At 48.9% G+C, this 13,316-nt stretch overlaps 1 protein-coding gene across 11 annotated transcripts in view; it reads left to right on the top strand.

The window, feature by feature from the left end:
- The window catches only part of LOC147020469 (uncharacterized), a 53,164-nt gene that overhangs the window by 28,118 nt on the left and 11,730 nt on the right, over window positions 1-13,316 (top strand). For 5 of the 11 annotated variants that reach the window (XM_085895814.1, XM_085895816.1, XM_085895817.1 and 2 more), the window contains 2 exons: window positions 3,207-3,413; window positions 3,900-3,950. In XM_085895814.1, coding sequence (XP_085751940.1) covers window positions 3,207-3,413; window positions 3,900-3,950 — 258 coding nt within the window. Of the gene's footprint in view, window positions 1-3,206; window positions 3,414-3,899; window positions 4,767-9,544; window positions 12,553-13,316 lie in introns of those variants that run through there. The other 6 variants (XM_085895823.1, XM_085895824.1, XM_085895822.1 and 3 more) reach the window with 3 other exon arrangements.

Below are 13,316 nucleotides of genomic sequence, written 5' to 3'. Positions count from 1 at the left end.
ATAATTTACACTATTCCATTGCCCAGGATCAATGGACTCTGCAGGCAGAAAAAGTCAAAAGAAAACCGATGCACGGGCTGCCACTGCAGGCCCGTGTTGTAGCTGCCAACAGGACAGTCCTCGCAAACTGCGCAACGATCCTGGCGCACATGGCAATGAACAAGGGGGGCAAATCAAAACAGAACGGGGGCAAAAAGTAGATGAGGGCAGCAGGCATGGATGGCAAAGGTGGGCAGGCAAGGCATGGCAAAACAATGCCACCACAGGCGAACACAGCCGGCGGACGATCCGACCGGCACAGGCCTTGCAGAAAGCACCTGCAGACGATCCAGCCGGTACAGGCCTCGCAGCAAAACAGCCGGCAGACGGTCAACCGGCACAGGCCTTGCAGCGAAGCTGCAGACGATGGAGTGGCCGGCACTTTGCCTTTCAGTGGAGGTTGGTGGAGGGAGTGCGGTGGTGCTGGCCACTCAGAAGGCGGGCTCGGACCTACCTACTGTCTCCCTCCCAACCTATCGCCTTTGCCTGTCACTATCCATACCCACACCCTTAATTTGTAAAACCCAATTTAGCCCCAACTTATTTTTTTATTTTTTTTATTTTTACTCTTCCCCACTATAATTCATCCCCTAACCCACTTTATCGTCTTTGTTCGGCTAACCTATCGTCTCCGAGCCTACTCCCAACCCCTACGTTCCCTTCCTGGAGGGGAATGAGGAAGAGCTAGCGTCCTGTGTCGAGGCCCAACTCAAGCCTCAGGATGGCCTCCCCAGACTTCAGCGATCTTTAACCAAAAGTGGGTCCAGCGGCCCACAACGAGAGTGAAAGGATGGATGGTGCGGAGGGGTACACTTCCTAATCTACCCTAACCATTATCACTTAAACTACCCCGGGGCTTTCAACAAGCGCCTCTCGCTTAAACTATTGGTTCTATCAACCCAGATTCCCATCGCCTGTGTTGGTGTCCTTTCAAATTTCGGGCCATGCCCCCCAATTTTCCGCCCGTGCCCTCACACGGTTTCGTGGCTGGGACGCGTGGCTCCCTTGGTAGGAACTACTCTCTGCCGATTCTCTAACAATGGCACCCCTGGGCACTACACCGCCTCTGAGTCTACCAGCTCCCTAAACACCGGGGAGTGCTCTCTATGGCGACTCCCCTGAAACGCTCACGTGGCAGGCTGGTTTCCCGGGCCCCTTTCCGAGGGTCACCCGTGTCCACAACACTACCCACGCGGCTAATGGCGCCCCGGGCCCCCGTATCATGCGGGCGCACCCGTGCCCACTACGCTATCCTGGCCCCCCATGGGCCCTTGGCCTACCGCGGCCACCTAGCCCACCTACCCACTCAGCGATACTCACCTTTTGCAGCCACGCTCCCAGCCCGTCAACAGGGCTCCTGCACCCCTCCAAACAGGTATCGAGCCTACACTCACACCAACAGCGAAACGACTTCCATTTTCCAATTTGTCTAAACCAGCTATCTCGCTCTACACTAACCCTGGGGTCCCTTGGGCGGGAATCACTCCTCCCCCCAATCACTCATCGCACCATGCATTCCCCATTCGCTTCATTCACACAGACCCGCTGGCCTCACTCACCAGGCACATGTTTCCACTTCACAACCCACACCGCTGAATCCTGCCATCCTGTTCACTACATCCCCTAACTACCTCATGCTCCCACGTCGTCCCTTACTATCTACAGCACGTTCCTTTTAACACTACGTAGCTAAGCTACGTCCCCTCAACACATCCACAAGTCTGTCTCTGTCTCCCAAATCCAAAGCTCTAAAATCCATTTCCCATCCTAAATCTGACTAAAATCCCTCTAACTAATCCATTGCACGGACTCCATGAAGACAAGCACCGAGCTCGTCCCACGTGTAGCTCGCGTCGTCCGCCCGACAGCTCGGACGGGGTTTTTTGGTGGAACGGACGGGGCTCGTTCGGTGCTACTTCCCGCGCTTGCGCACGGGGTCCCAGGGCTCGCGCGAGGATCGCAGAACAAGGCAGGAACAACGAGCTCGCGAAGAACCAGAAGGCTCACTCCGAACTCAAACCAACTGAAGACCAACTAACACTGAACTTCGAACCAACCCAAAAAACTGAAGACCAACTCGTTCGTCCCTTTTGTAGGGGCCGGCTCTGCTCTTCGCCCCGCCACGTTTTCGGCTCCACCTTCCTTCGAGAAGGTTCCCGAAAAGGGGCGTTCCCTCACCCCGACCGCCTCACGCTGTTCATCCACCAATCGGCGGCGAGCTGCCCTCCCCCCTTCCTTCACACCAAGAACGGGGAAAAATGTCGGGAAAAACCCACAAGCGGCGTTGGTTTGTTTTGTTCTTGTTCAAATTAATAATAGAGAAAGAAAAACGACTAACTGAAGGATCGCAGCCCGAATGGATCACATAAATTCCCTCTATACAACGGGTGTGGGCTCACTACACATGGACTTATCGAGATATCTCACCAGAGGACTCTTGGTGGTGTAATGCGAATTTCCACAACCGTAACAATATACATACTATCGTGAAAATTTCGTGTTGCTCGGACTTAGCGTTCCTGCGAAAATGATTTTTAAAGCGAAAGAACCCGCAAAATGCCGGCGGAAAAAGAAAAATAATAAATATGAAACAATAAATAAACAGAAGAAAAACAATTGGTTACCCAGTCCATTTGACTAGTTACCCTAATAATGATAAAAGTTCCCTTACAAGGACCCTCAGTGCAGGAAGAAGCCATTAGGCCCTTCAACCTATGGTTGTAAAGTCTTTTTTGGTGTGACTCGGACTGGGTTCGAACCGCCGATCTCCAAAACTCGAAATCGACGCTCTAACCATTATACCACCGAGTGTAGTTTAAAAGATTAAAGCTTCGAAGCTTTCCAAAAGTCACATTAAACTCTCCAGATCCAATGTGTTCTGAGAGTGGGGAGTAATGCAGTCATTGTGGAAAGGTCATATCTCAAGAACCACTTTCACAACAATCCTAAAATGGTTCAAAAACGCCTTTCAGCATACCACGTATCTTGAGGATTTGAAACGGAAAGGCAAAATTACCATTTTCTGTGTTAATGTGGAAAGACCCTTGAAATGTCCTTTATTTATATGCTTGGGTAGTTAGCATACCTTTGAAACAGTGTTTATTTTCCCGGGCATGTGTCATTGACTTGTAACATGTCCGACCTTTCCCTTTCCCTCACCACTCCAGGTCAGATTCGAGGCGGCGTTCTCGTAGTCCACGCCACTCTCGGTCTCGTTCCCGCCACCGCTCGCGCACCAACTCTCGATCTCGATCTCGATCCCGCTCTCGCTCTCGATCTCGTTCTCATTCCCGTTCCGATTCGCCACGCGATCGTTCCCGCTCAGGTTCCCGCTCACATTCACCATCACCACGCAAGGCCACATCGTCTCGAGGGTGAGTGAGCTGATTGGCAGCACTTTCTTGTACGAAACCTCCTCTTTGTTTTGGACTGTTTAATCCTTGAGGGGTTTTTTTTTTAATCAGGATCAAAGGCTTGCAGTGGAGCTGCCACACACACATGTACATCCAGACAAATACACAGGACACAACACAGGACTGTTAGATGAGACAAACACAGCCACTGAAGTTGGGGGAAGTGTATTCACTTCCATTTTCATGTCCATTTCACCATTCACATAGTTAATCAAAATCCCTGTGATGGGTCAAGCCTTCATGTCATGCAAAACAAAGCAGTTTAATGCAACCGAGTCCTGTTTAAATCTTATCTTTTGAGTTTTGACTAAATCTTCCATTTGCTTTCTTTCTTTCTTTTTTTTCTGTTGGGCTTTGTTTTCCCACGTCAATTGCTGACAATGGACATTGGCTTATCAGAGCTGTGTTGTTGTGACGGTGTTTTCTTCTTTTATTTAATATTTTTAGAAGGCGGTCCCCATCTGCAGACTCGCATGGAAGTCCCACGGATGATGCCGAGTGAGTCAAGTGCTTGAAGTACATCGACGGGCACGGCATGGCTGCTGAGTTGTGGGCTTTTTTTGTTCTTAAATACGAGAATTCCCATTGGAATGTTTTTTTTTTTTTCCAATATGGCACTCTTCAAGACAAGGTGGGGAGCAAGGATAGGTCAGGCTGTTGCAAGGTCATCTTTGATGCACATCTTTGTAGCACTGAACCTTGTACCACGTGTGGATGCCGGACGAAGGTCAGGCTCGATTTTTGTTCCACACTTATTTTGGTAGACTGGCAGCAAACCTCACTTCGTAATTGTGGACTCGGCACTGCGTTCCAATGAATTGCTGCTTTGGAATTGAAGGTTTGCCACCGGCTGTTTGCGGCTCAGGCCACGTCCCATTCATATTTTGGCTCCCACTTTGAACCATCGAGGCTCGTTTTGGCATTTTGTGTGTGTATAGGCAAGGATTTTTTTTATTTTCGGTTTTGGGTTAAACTGCAACCGCTTCCAGGCAATATAATTTCATCCACAGAACTCCTCTCCTCCCACCCCCACCGCTATTTCTACCAACAAGCTCAATAATCCCTTTGTGCTTTTCTCTTCCATCCTCGCACCCTCATTACCTCCACAAATTTCTCCTTCACCCAACTCCCTTCGTACAACCGCATGCAAGACCATCGGCTTGTTAACTGTTCAACTACACTAAGTAGAGTTGGCTCCGCTGTGGGATTGCATGTTTGTTCTTAGTTTTTGTTGCCCAATGTGTGATGCTCCCCTTCTTTCCTCCATTTACAATAAACCTGATTATTTGTTTACTTTCAAGATTTTACCCACAAGATTGTTTCCTTTGTTTTGATTTTCAAATATCCCACGATGCATTTGTAACTGAAACCAGGAGCAATGTGCAGTGCGTTTTAAATTTGGGTTTTCTTTGTCGCGATTGACGTTGAATCAAAATAGCTGTCAGTTAAACAGCACTATTTACCGTCTTTGCAGTTTGAAAATTGAAGAGCTACTGTGATTTTCCTTGCTTTTAAGTGGATCACATTCGTGAGAGCTAGACCACACAGATGCATGTTACACAGTGGCCGTTACTGTGATGCACCAAAATGATACGTGATCTAAAAGATCCATAATTTGGGCATACCACAGCATAACCCACCTAGTGTGTGTGTGTTTTGGTTTTTTTACAGAGGTGGTCCAGATGCAATTGTATTAAATAAGGTTACAGAGAAAGTGCTTTTTTTCCCCAGGTACAAATTTCTGCCCAGCAGGGGAGGAAGACCTGCACGGCAATATGAAGTTCTCAAATATTTTGTGGGTAGTGGTGGGAGGCAGTTAAAGCATGAGTGTGGCAGGATCAAGATGTACATCTTACACTGTTGACAATTCCTTTACCATCCAAAGTTTCAGTGATTGGGTCTGTGAAGCATGGAAACTTAAAGGATGGGTTCACCTGTCATACAGGAGTTAATTAATGTCGCTGCGAAAGTGATACATCAGGTTACAGAAAGTTACTCAATTAAACTAATAATAATACATCCCATTTTTCTTGATGCATGCTTCCTTGTGGGGTGGGATGGGGGGTGAGGGGGGAGGGGGTTGGTGGTGGTAAAGAACTGCATGATGTCCAGGGATTTTACTATGTAGCCGTTTTGTGATCTTGTGCACACGTTATATTTGTCTCCTTTCATGTCGTCATCAAATATCCAGCTGTACATGTTACAATCACTTCAACAAGCGGCTATGGGGGAATTCTCAAACTGCTTCCTTCTCTTAAAATGATGGCCAGTGTTGTAACATAGTGTTACGTCTGAGGGGGGGGGGGGGGTATGCATTCAAAGGGTAATTAGGATGTTTAATTCGGTATGCCATGCTGTTCGAGTTTACCAGGATCTCGATGTAATAAGTAGCAATTCAGTGGTGATAAGTTGTCTAGTAAATGTCCATTTCTTTAAGGGGGAAATGATAATTGTCACGTAATTAGATAGGGAGACGGGATAGGGTAAGTGTGTCTGCGGAAACCCTTTTAGTATTCCCTGGAGGCTTGCCGTGACGTAACAGGACAGTGCTGCGGATGGCTCCGCCCCGTGATCACGATTGGCGGAAGGCAACGGCGGAGGGCCAATAAAACGGCTCGATTGGAAGTGACGAGGACTCGAGTATAAAAAGGTTCTGTTCGGGAAAAGAAGAAAAAAGAAGAGGAGTCATAAAAAGAAACCGTCTTGTCGAGGCTGTGGGTCTCGGAGCATGCTCTCTTATTGCGCTGGTTCGTTCCTCGATTCGTCGTGTCTCATGGTCTTGCTGTACCTCGTGCCTCACCTCGGTTGGCTCTGGGGTTCTGCTGGCTCGGAGTACGGGGCCGAACGGCGGACGGACCTGCCTCCCTCTCCTGCTCGCATCTTGACGCCAGAACTGGCTCCCTGGCAGCTGTGAGCGGACTTGGGCCGACACCATGAGGTCGACAGCACCACGGTGTCTCCTGCCCCTGACAAGCGCAACGCTAGCTCGTCCGGCGCCAATCCAGGGACTGTTGCGTCTACACCACGGGCCAGCCTGACCACCAGGACCAGCTACGGTGTGTGTGTGTGCGTGTGTGTGTGTGCGTGTGCGTGTGCGTGCGTGTGCGTGCGTGTGCGTGTGCGTGTGCGTGTGCGTGCGTGTGTGTGTGTGTGTGTGTGTGTGTGTGTGTGTGTGTGTGTGTGTGTGTGTGTGTGTGTGTGTGTGTGTGTGTGTGTGTGTGTGTGTGTGTGTACCTGGCGCCTTTAGAGGGTTTGAGATTTGTATATCCATTGGAATTGTTTGTGTTTTCCCCACGCCCGAACCCACACCACCATCCCGTCGAATCGCCCCGGATCCCTCCTCTTCCCGAGTCTTATTATTATTTCTGGTTAGAGAAATAAACATTATTAACTCAGTGAAAAGCGACTCGTGCCACCTTCCTCGTCCCGTTTGCTGTGGAGCGATTAAAACCGCTATCTTTGGGTTATAAAAAATAAACCACCTCCATCGTTTCGGCTCATTCTACGTTGGCGGGACTGTTCAAGTCCCGTGGACGTCACATTGGTGTCAGGAGTGGGATGTTCGAACCCCTCTAAATTATATTTGGTATCGGGAGAATATACCAGGATTAAAATCTCGCCACGAATTGGAATATAAAATTACTACAGAAAAGCGCGCGAGCGTGGGAAAATTTTGGCGGGAGTTTTCAAATTAAATTTAATTTGCGGCAAACGGGATTTCTGCACCATGGCGGATGTGCAGATGTTTGAGGAGGAAGGCCACGTGTTTGGCAGTGAGTCGGGGGAAGAAGGGAGAGACGGGGGTAGGATTGGAACCTCCCCCATTCCGAGCGTGGACCGTGCTTCATCGCCCGTAACGGAGCCGGCAGCATCGGAAACCGGCGCGATGTCGATCTGGACAATGATGGAACGTTTAATGAGTGAAATTACAGCACAGGGGGCAGAAATGATGGCACAAATGGCAAATCAATTCGTGACACAGAGGGCAGAAATGACGGCACAAATGGCAAATCAATTCGTGACACAGAGGGCAGAAATGACAGATCAATTGGGGGTAATGGGGGAACAGTTGGGTGCACGGATTGATTTAATGAGGGATGAATTGGGGGGAAAAGATGGAGAAAATGAAAACTGAGATGCAGGAGTGTGTGGATGTTCAATTGGGGGAAATACAAAGTAAATTCGAGGATAGATTGGAGGAAACAAAAGTAGAAATTACATTGGAGGGGGAAAATATACGAAAAAAATTCGTAGATAAAATTGATGCAACGAACATTCAGGTTGATAAAGTGGATGAAGGCCTGGAACGTCATCGTGCCTGTGTGGATGCTCGTATGCAGCTGCAAGTAGAAGAGTGGGGAGAGCTGAGGAAGCAAGGGATGAATTTGGCGGAGGAGGTAAAAGGATTGGAGGCTCGTTTGGACGAACAAGATAAAATTATGAGCCAAGATGAAGACTTGGATAAAGGCCTGGTAGAGCCGTCTTTTGTAAGTAGAGTGTCCGGGTTGGTTGAGGAGCAGCTACAAACTCGCGACGGAGCCTTGGAGGAGGTTGTGCGGGCCCAGAAGATCCTGCGGGAAGAGGTGAATCGGTCCATTCAACGTTTGGAACAGGAGGCAAAATTGACCCATGAGACCCTCACCACAAAACATCTTTGGCCACAGTGGGCTCCGAAATTGGATACGCAGCCACAAGGGTGTTTGATCCCTGGGCTGGATTCGGACAAGGGAGAAACTGGGAAGCGGGCCACCGGAAAAGTGATCCCCCTGGTAAATTTTGACGGGTCAGGGAGCGTTGAAGCTTTTCTGACGCAATTTGAGTGCATTTCCTGACTAAACAGGTGGAATGAGCAGGAACGTACAGGGAATTTGGTGGCAACGTTGCGGGGACCAGCCGCAGATGTGTTAAACGTGATCGCGGAGGGATGTTGACCAGCTCCCACATTTGCGAGGCGTTGAGCCGTCGGTTTGGGTTCGCGGCAAGCTGTGATCTGGTGTGGGCCCAGCTCCAGCACCGCAGATTAAAGTCGGGCGAGACAGTGCAGGAGCTGGCACAGGAGATTTACCAATCAGTTAGGATCGCGTATCGGGACCTAACAGTGGAGGCGTGGGACAGACTGGCACTCGAGAAATTTTTAGCTGCTCTTCCTGACCCTGAGGTCCGAGCGCTAGTGGAGCTACAGGATCCACCCACCGTGCACCGAGCGGCCGAGTGCGCGGCCAGGCTGGCCTCGTGGAGTCGGCCGGGTCGGGTGCCCGAGAGGCCATCGGTGACGATCCGACAGGCGGAGATTCGGGATCAGGGAGGGGGGCTGGGAGAAATTGGCATTACCCAAATGTTTCAGGAAATTTGCCAGAAACTGTCAAGTTTGATAAGGGGTAATTCGGTAGTTGGTGCGCCAAAGTGGCGGGGTCCAGCCCAGCCAATAGAGCAATTTGATTATGGCCGAGGGGATCCGGAACCGGAAGAGACATTACACAGATACCCACGGGGGCCTTTTATGGGGAGTTGTTTCCGGTGCGGGCGAAGAGGACACGTGCAACGATATTGCCGGTACCCGGCGATGGAGGGACCCTCCAATAGACTTTCAAGCCCGGAGAGGATGAATCCTCCTGCTGAACCGCCAGGTCTATCCGAGGTGCCCTTACATAGGTCGAGTCCGGAAATCACTGTCGGGGGTCGGGGAGACTAGATCGGGCTGAGCATATAGGGCCATGCTCGGCTGCTGAGATTGTGGCGAAGTGCCTCCTTTGGTGAAAAAAGTGAATTGTGGGAAAATTGGCATGGGTTTGTAAGTTCTGCTGGGTTTTAGAGTGACAATCGGGACAGTGGGTAATTGGTAACAAAGCGGGCACGAGTGGCTGTCCAATGGCTGGTGCATGGATCGGGTGAGAAGTGCTGTGCGAGTTGTTTCAAGTTAAGAAGTGAATTGTATGATGCACACATTGATTTTTTTTTCTATTGGACATGGTGTGGTAACAGGGAAGGTCATGGTCGGTGAAGTGTTAGAAATGCAGGTGTCACATGTAAGGCCGATGCGGTGGGGGGAGTCATGTGGGTTTTATGGGTGGGGATGATGTGCTTGTCCACAGGGATTGCTGAGACTCACGGTGAGCGGGAATTGCGACCCCCTTCAAGGAGATTCACCCCTGGTGGCTAATGGTGACAGTGTCTGGAGGCAACTGGGAGAGGGTCTGGTTGGGCGACCAAGGCGGGTTGGACCTTGGCGACCCAGGAAGGCCAGAGGAGCCAGTGAGACCCCTTCCAGTGTGTTGTACGGGGTTAGAGCTGATGGCTACCAGGGGGGTGGGAATCAAAGGGAGCGGGGCGGAGAAACGTCTGGGTTGGACTAAAGCTTACCTGTGGGCATGGTTGCACCTGAGATGCCCCCATCATCTTGTGGGAACCCACCCCACGGCCATGACGGGATTCAGCCTGCATCATTAAAATGGGGACCATGACCTAGAAATGTGATGATGACCATGGTGTGAGTGTTGTGAAGATGTGTGAGTCCCACTCGATCCCGCACAACTTGAAATGTGCAGCAAGGGCATGATGTCCGCATAATTTTGGGGCAAGCAAATTTGAAAATTGGCTCCCCAGGTAACGCTGGGTCTATTAGCATCCACTGGGGGACGCGGTCAAGTGTAAATATCCCGTGAATAGTGTCGTTGAGGCTTAGAGTAGGAATGTAAAGTATAAGTGTTGTGTTTTTGTGGAACCTTTTGTTTCCCCTCCCCAGATCACTGGAAGAGTGTTGGACAGGAGCGATGATCCAGAGGATGGAGTTCAACTTCGCTCAGTGCTCTCATGTGATTAAATAAAAAAAATGAATGATTGTTTCGGCGAGGATAAGGCCATAAGCGGGTAGTACATTAGGCAGGATAGGTAAATTAGCTGCGGCTCGCTGCCCATTGCCCCTCCTACTTTATTTCGTTAGGTTAATTAGGTGTGAGTCAGTAAGTGTTAAGGCTGGTACGGTAGCGCCTGTGATATACCTTGCAGGAGCTGCGGTACCAGAGGAGGGGGCAGTGTTACGTCTGAGGGGGGGGGGGTATGCATTCAAAGTGTAATTAGGATGTTTAATTCGGTATGCCATGCTGTTCGAGTTTACCAGGATCTCGATGTAATAAGTAGCAATTCAGTGGTCATAAGTTGTCTGGTAAATGTCCATTTCTTTAAGGGGGAAATGATAATTGTCACGTAATTAGATAGGGAGACGGGATAGGGTAAGTGTGTCTGCGTAAACCCTTTTAGTATTCCCTGTAGGCTTGCCGTGACGTAACAGGACAGTGCTGCGGATGGCTCCACCCCGTGATCACGATTGGCGGAAGGCGACGGCGGAGGGCCAATAAAACGGCTCGATTGGAAGTGACGAGGACTCGAGTATAAAAACGTTCTGTTCGGGAAAAGAAGAAAAAAGAAGAGGAGTCATAAAAAGAAACCGTCTTGTCGAGGCTGTGGGTCTCGGAGCGTGCTCTCTTATTGCACCGGTTCGTTCCTTGATTCGTCGTGTCTTGTGGTCTTGCTGTGCCTCGTGCCTCACCTCGGTTGGCTCTGGGGTTCTGCTGGCTCGGAGTACGGGGCCGAACGGCGGGCGGACCTGCCTCCCTCTCCTGCTCGCATCTTGGCGCCAGAACTGGCTCCCTGGCAGCTGTGAGCGGACTTGGGCCGACACCATGAGGTCGACAGCACCACGGTGTCTCCTGCCCCTGACGAGCGCAACGCCAGCTCGTCCGGCGCCAATCCAGGGACTGTTGCTTCTACACCACGGGCCAGCCTGACCACCAGGACCAGCTACGTTGTGTGTGTGTGTGTGTGTGTGTGTGTGTGTGTGTGTGTGTGTGTGTGTGTGTGTGTGTGTGTGTGTGTGTGTGTGTGTGTGTACCTGGCGCCTTAGAGGGTTTGAGATTTGTATATCCATTGGAATTGTTTGTGTTTTCCCCACGCCCGAACCCACATCACCATCCCGTCGAATCGCCTCGGATCCCTCCTCTTGCCGAGTCTTATTATTATTTCTGGTTAGAGAAATAAACATTATTAACTCGGTGAAAAGCGACTCGTGCCACCTTCCTCGTCCCGTTTGCTGTGGAGCGATTAAAACCGCTATCTTTGGGTTATAAAAAATAAACCGCCTCAATCGTTTCGGCTCATTCTACGTTGGTGGGACTGTTCAAGTCCCGTGGACGTCACGATAGGTTGGCAGGAAAAGGCACACTTACCTTTACTTTTTGACGAGAACTTAAAAAAAAAACTGATTAATGGGAAAAATGCTTTATTCCATTATGAAAGAAAAAAAAATACAAATAGTTGTGTGGATGCCTCCAACTGAAAAGTGCTTTTTCGCTTTAAGGCAAAAACCGACCTCATTGAAACTAATGTTTCGAGGATTAAACCAAGCGATTTATAATTTGCATGAACCAATGACCGAGCAGATCACTTGTTTCATTTCCCTTCACACGGCAGTTATAAAACAGGATTCCTCCAGGTGTCTCATTTAAACCCAAATGTCAGCGTGCCAAAATGATGGGAATCATGAGGTGTACACGCAGTCCTTAGAAACAACTAAATTATTTCATTAATTAGACAAGCACAGACTGCACAAAATCCTGGATGGACAGACAAATTGATTATAAAACAAAACTTAATACAACTAGAATGGCACTCGTACAGTGTATAGTCTCACCTCGCGCGTTCATTCTGAGCAAAAATACCAGTGTTAACTGAACACGCTATTATTATGGCCCAAACGCTTGTATCATCCGTGCACTGTCACATAGTTTCTTGGCACGCGTTATTAACGTCATAAATTTAATTCTTCACTCACATTGTGGGTCATAAATCAGATAGAAGTTTCATATTTTTTTGGATAAAGATTTCAATTCAACCAATTATGGCTGGAATACCACTTCACTGATGACTTCATCGTTATCACTCTACATACCCCATGGGGAGTTGATGACGCATGACAAGTTTCAAATTTTTTTTCCATTGTGTGGTTTCGGAGAAAATGTCCAAAATTTTGCCTTTAATCCAATATGGCTGCCATACCATGTGACCTATGACATCAGAGTTTGCAATAAAATATTCTCCATGGGGAGTCCCTCGTGTGTTTAAAGTTTTGCATTGATCGGATAAGCGGTTGCAGAGAAAAACATTTGAAAATACACTTTGAAAAACAGATGTGGACACACACAGACACAAGACGGGCATTGCAATAGTCTTGCATCCCTTTTGGGGCGAGACCAACAAAGAAATTAAGCCTCCGTTGGGGGCCTACAAGCACAGACATGTACACCGCTCAAGGCTCACCATATGCCAAACACTTGTCCATATCACTGGTCCTTAATACAGTTGAAAAAGTCTTAATTTTACCCCCACACTCCCCCCCCCCTCCCCACACACACACACACACACACACACACACACACACACACACACACACACACACACACACACACACACACACACACACACACACACACACACACACACACACACACACACACACACACACACACTGTTGACCAGGATTTGATTATAACTTTGGTCCACTTGTGTCATTACTGATGTATGGCTTTTCCTCTACCTTTGAGCACATTAAGGCATGAATTAAGAATTTAGCCAGTGGACCAGCCAATAACCCTCAATTGAAATTTGGCCCACTTGTTGCATTATTACTGATGTATAACATTCCTGCACCAACTGATCTTTTTAACATCCATCAGCCAATATTGGCAGACAGAATAAGCAGCTAAATGCCTCTCCACCAGATGCTGCACGCATCGATGTGTTGTCTGTGAAGTGCACGGATGATGCTTTATAACCCAGGTCGTGAATCAAAATTGGACAAGATAGCTTGAA

The sequence above is a fragment of the Eptatretus burgeri genome, chromosome 9 (assembly GCF_056783735.1).
Source record: "Eptatretus burgeri isolate ZD-2024b chromosome 9, Ebu_testis_v1, whole genome shotgun sequence".
Classification (NCBI taxonomy): domain Eukaryota; kingdom Metazoa; phylum Chordata; class Myxini; order Myxiniformes; family Myxinidae; genus Eptatretus; species Eptatretus burgeri.
The sequence above is the reverse complement of the archived record's forward strand: the minus strand, read 5'-3'. Positions and strand labels throughout refer to the sequence as shown.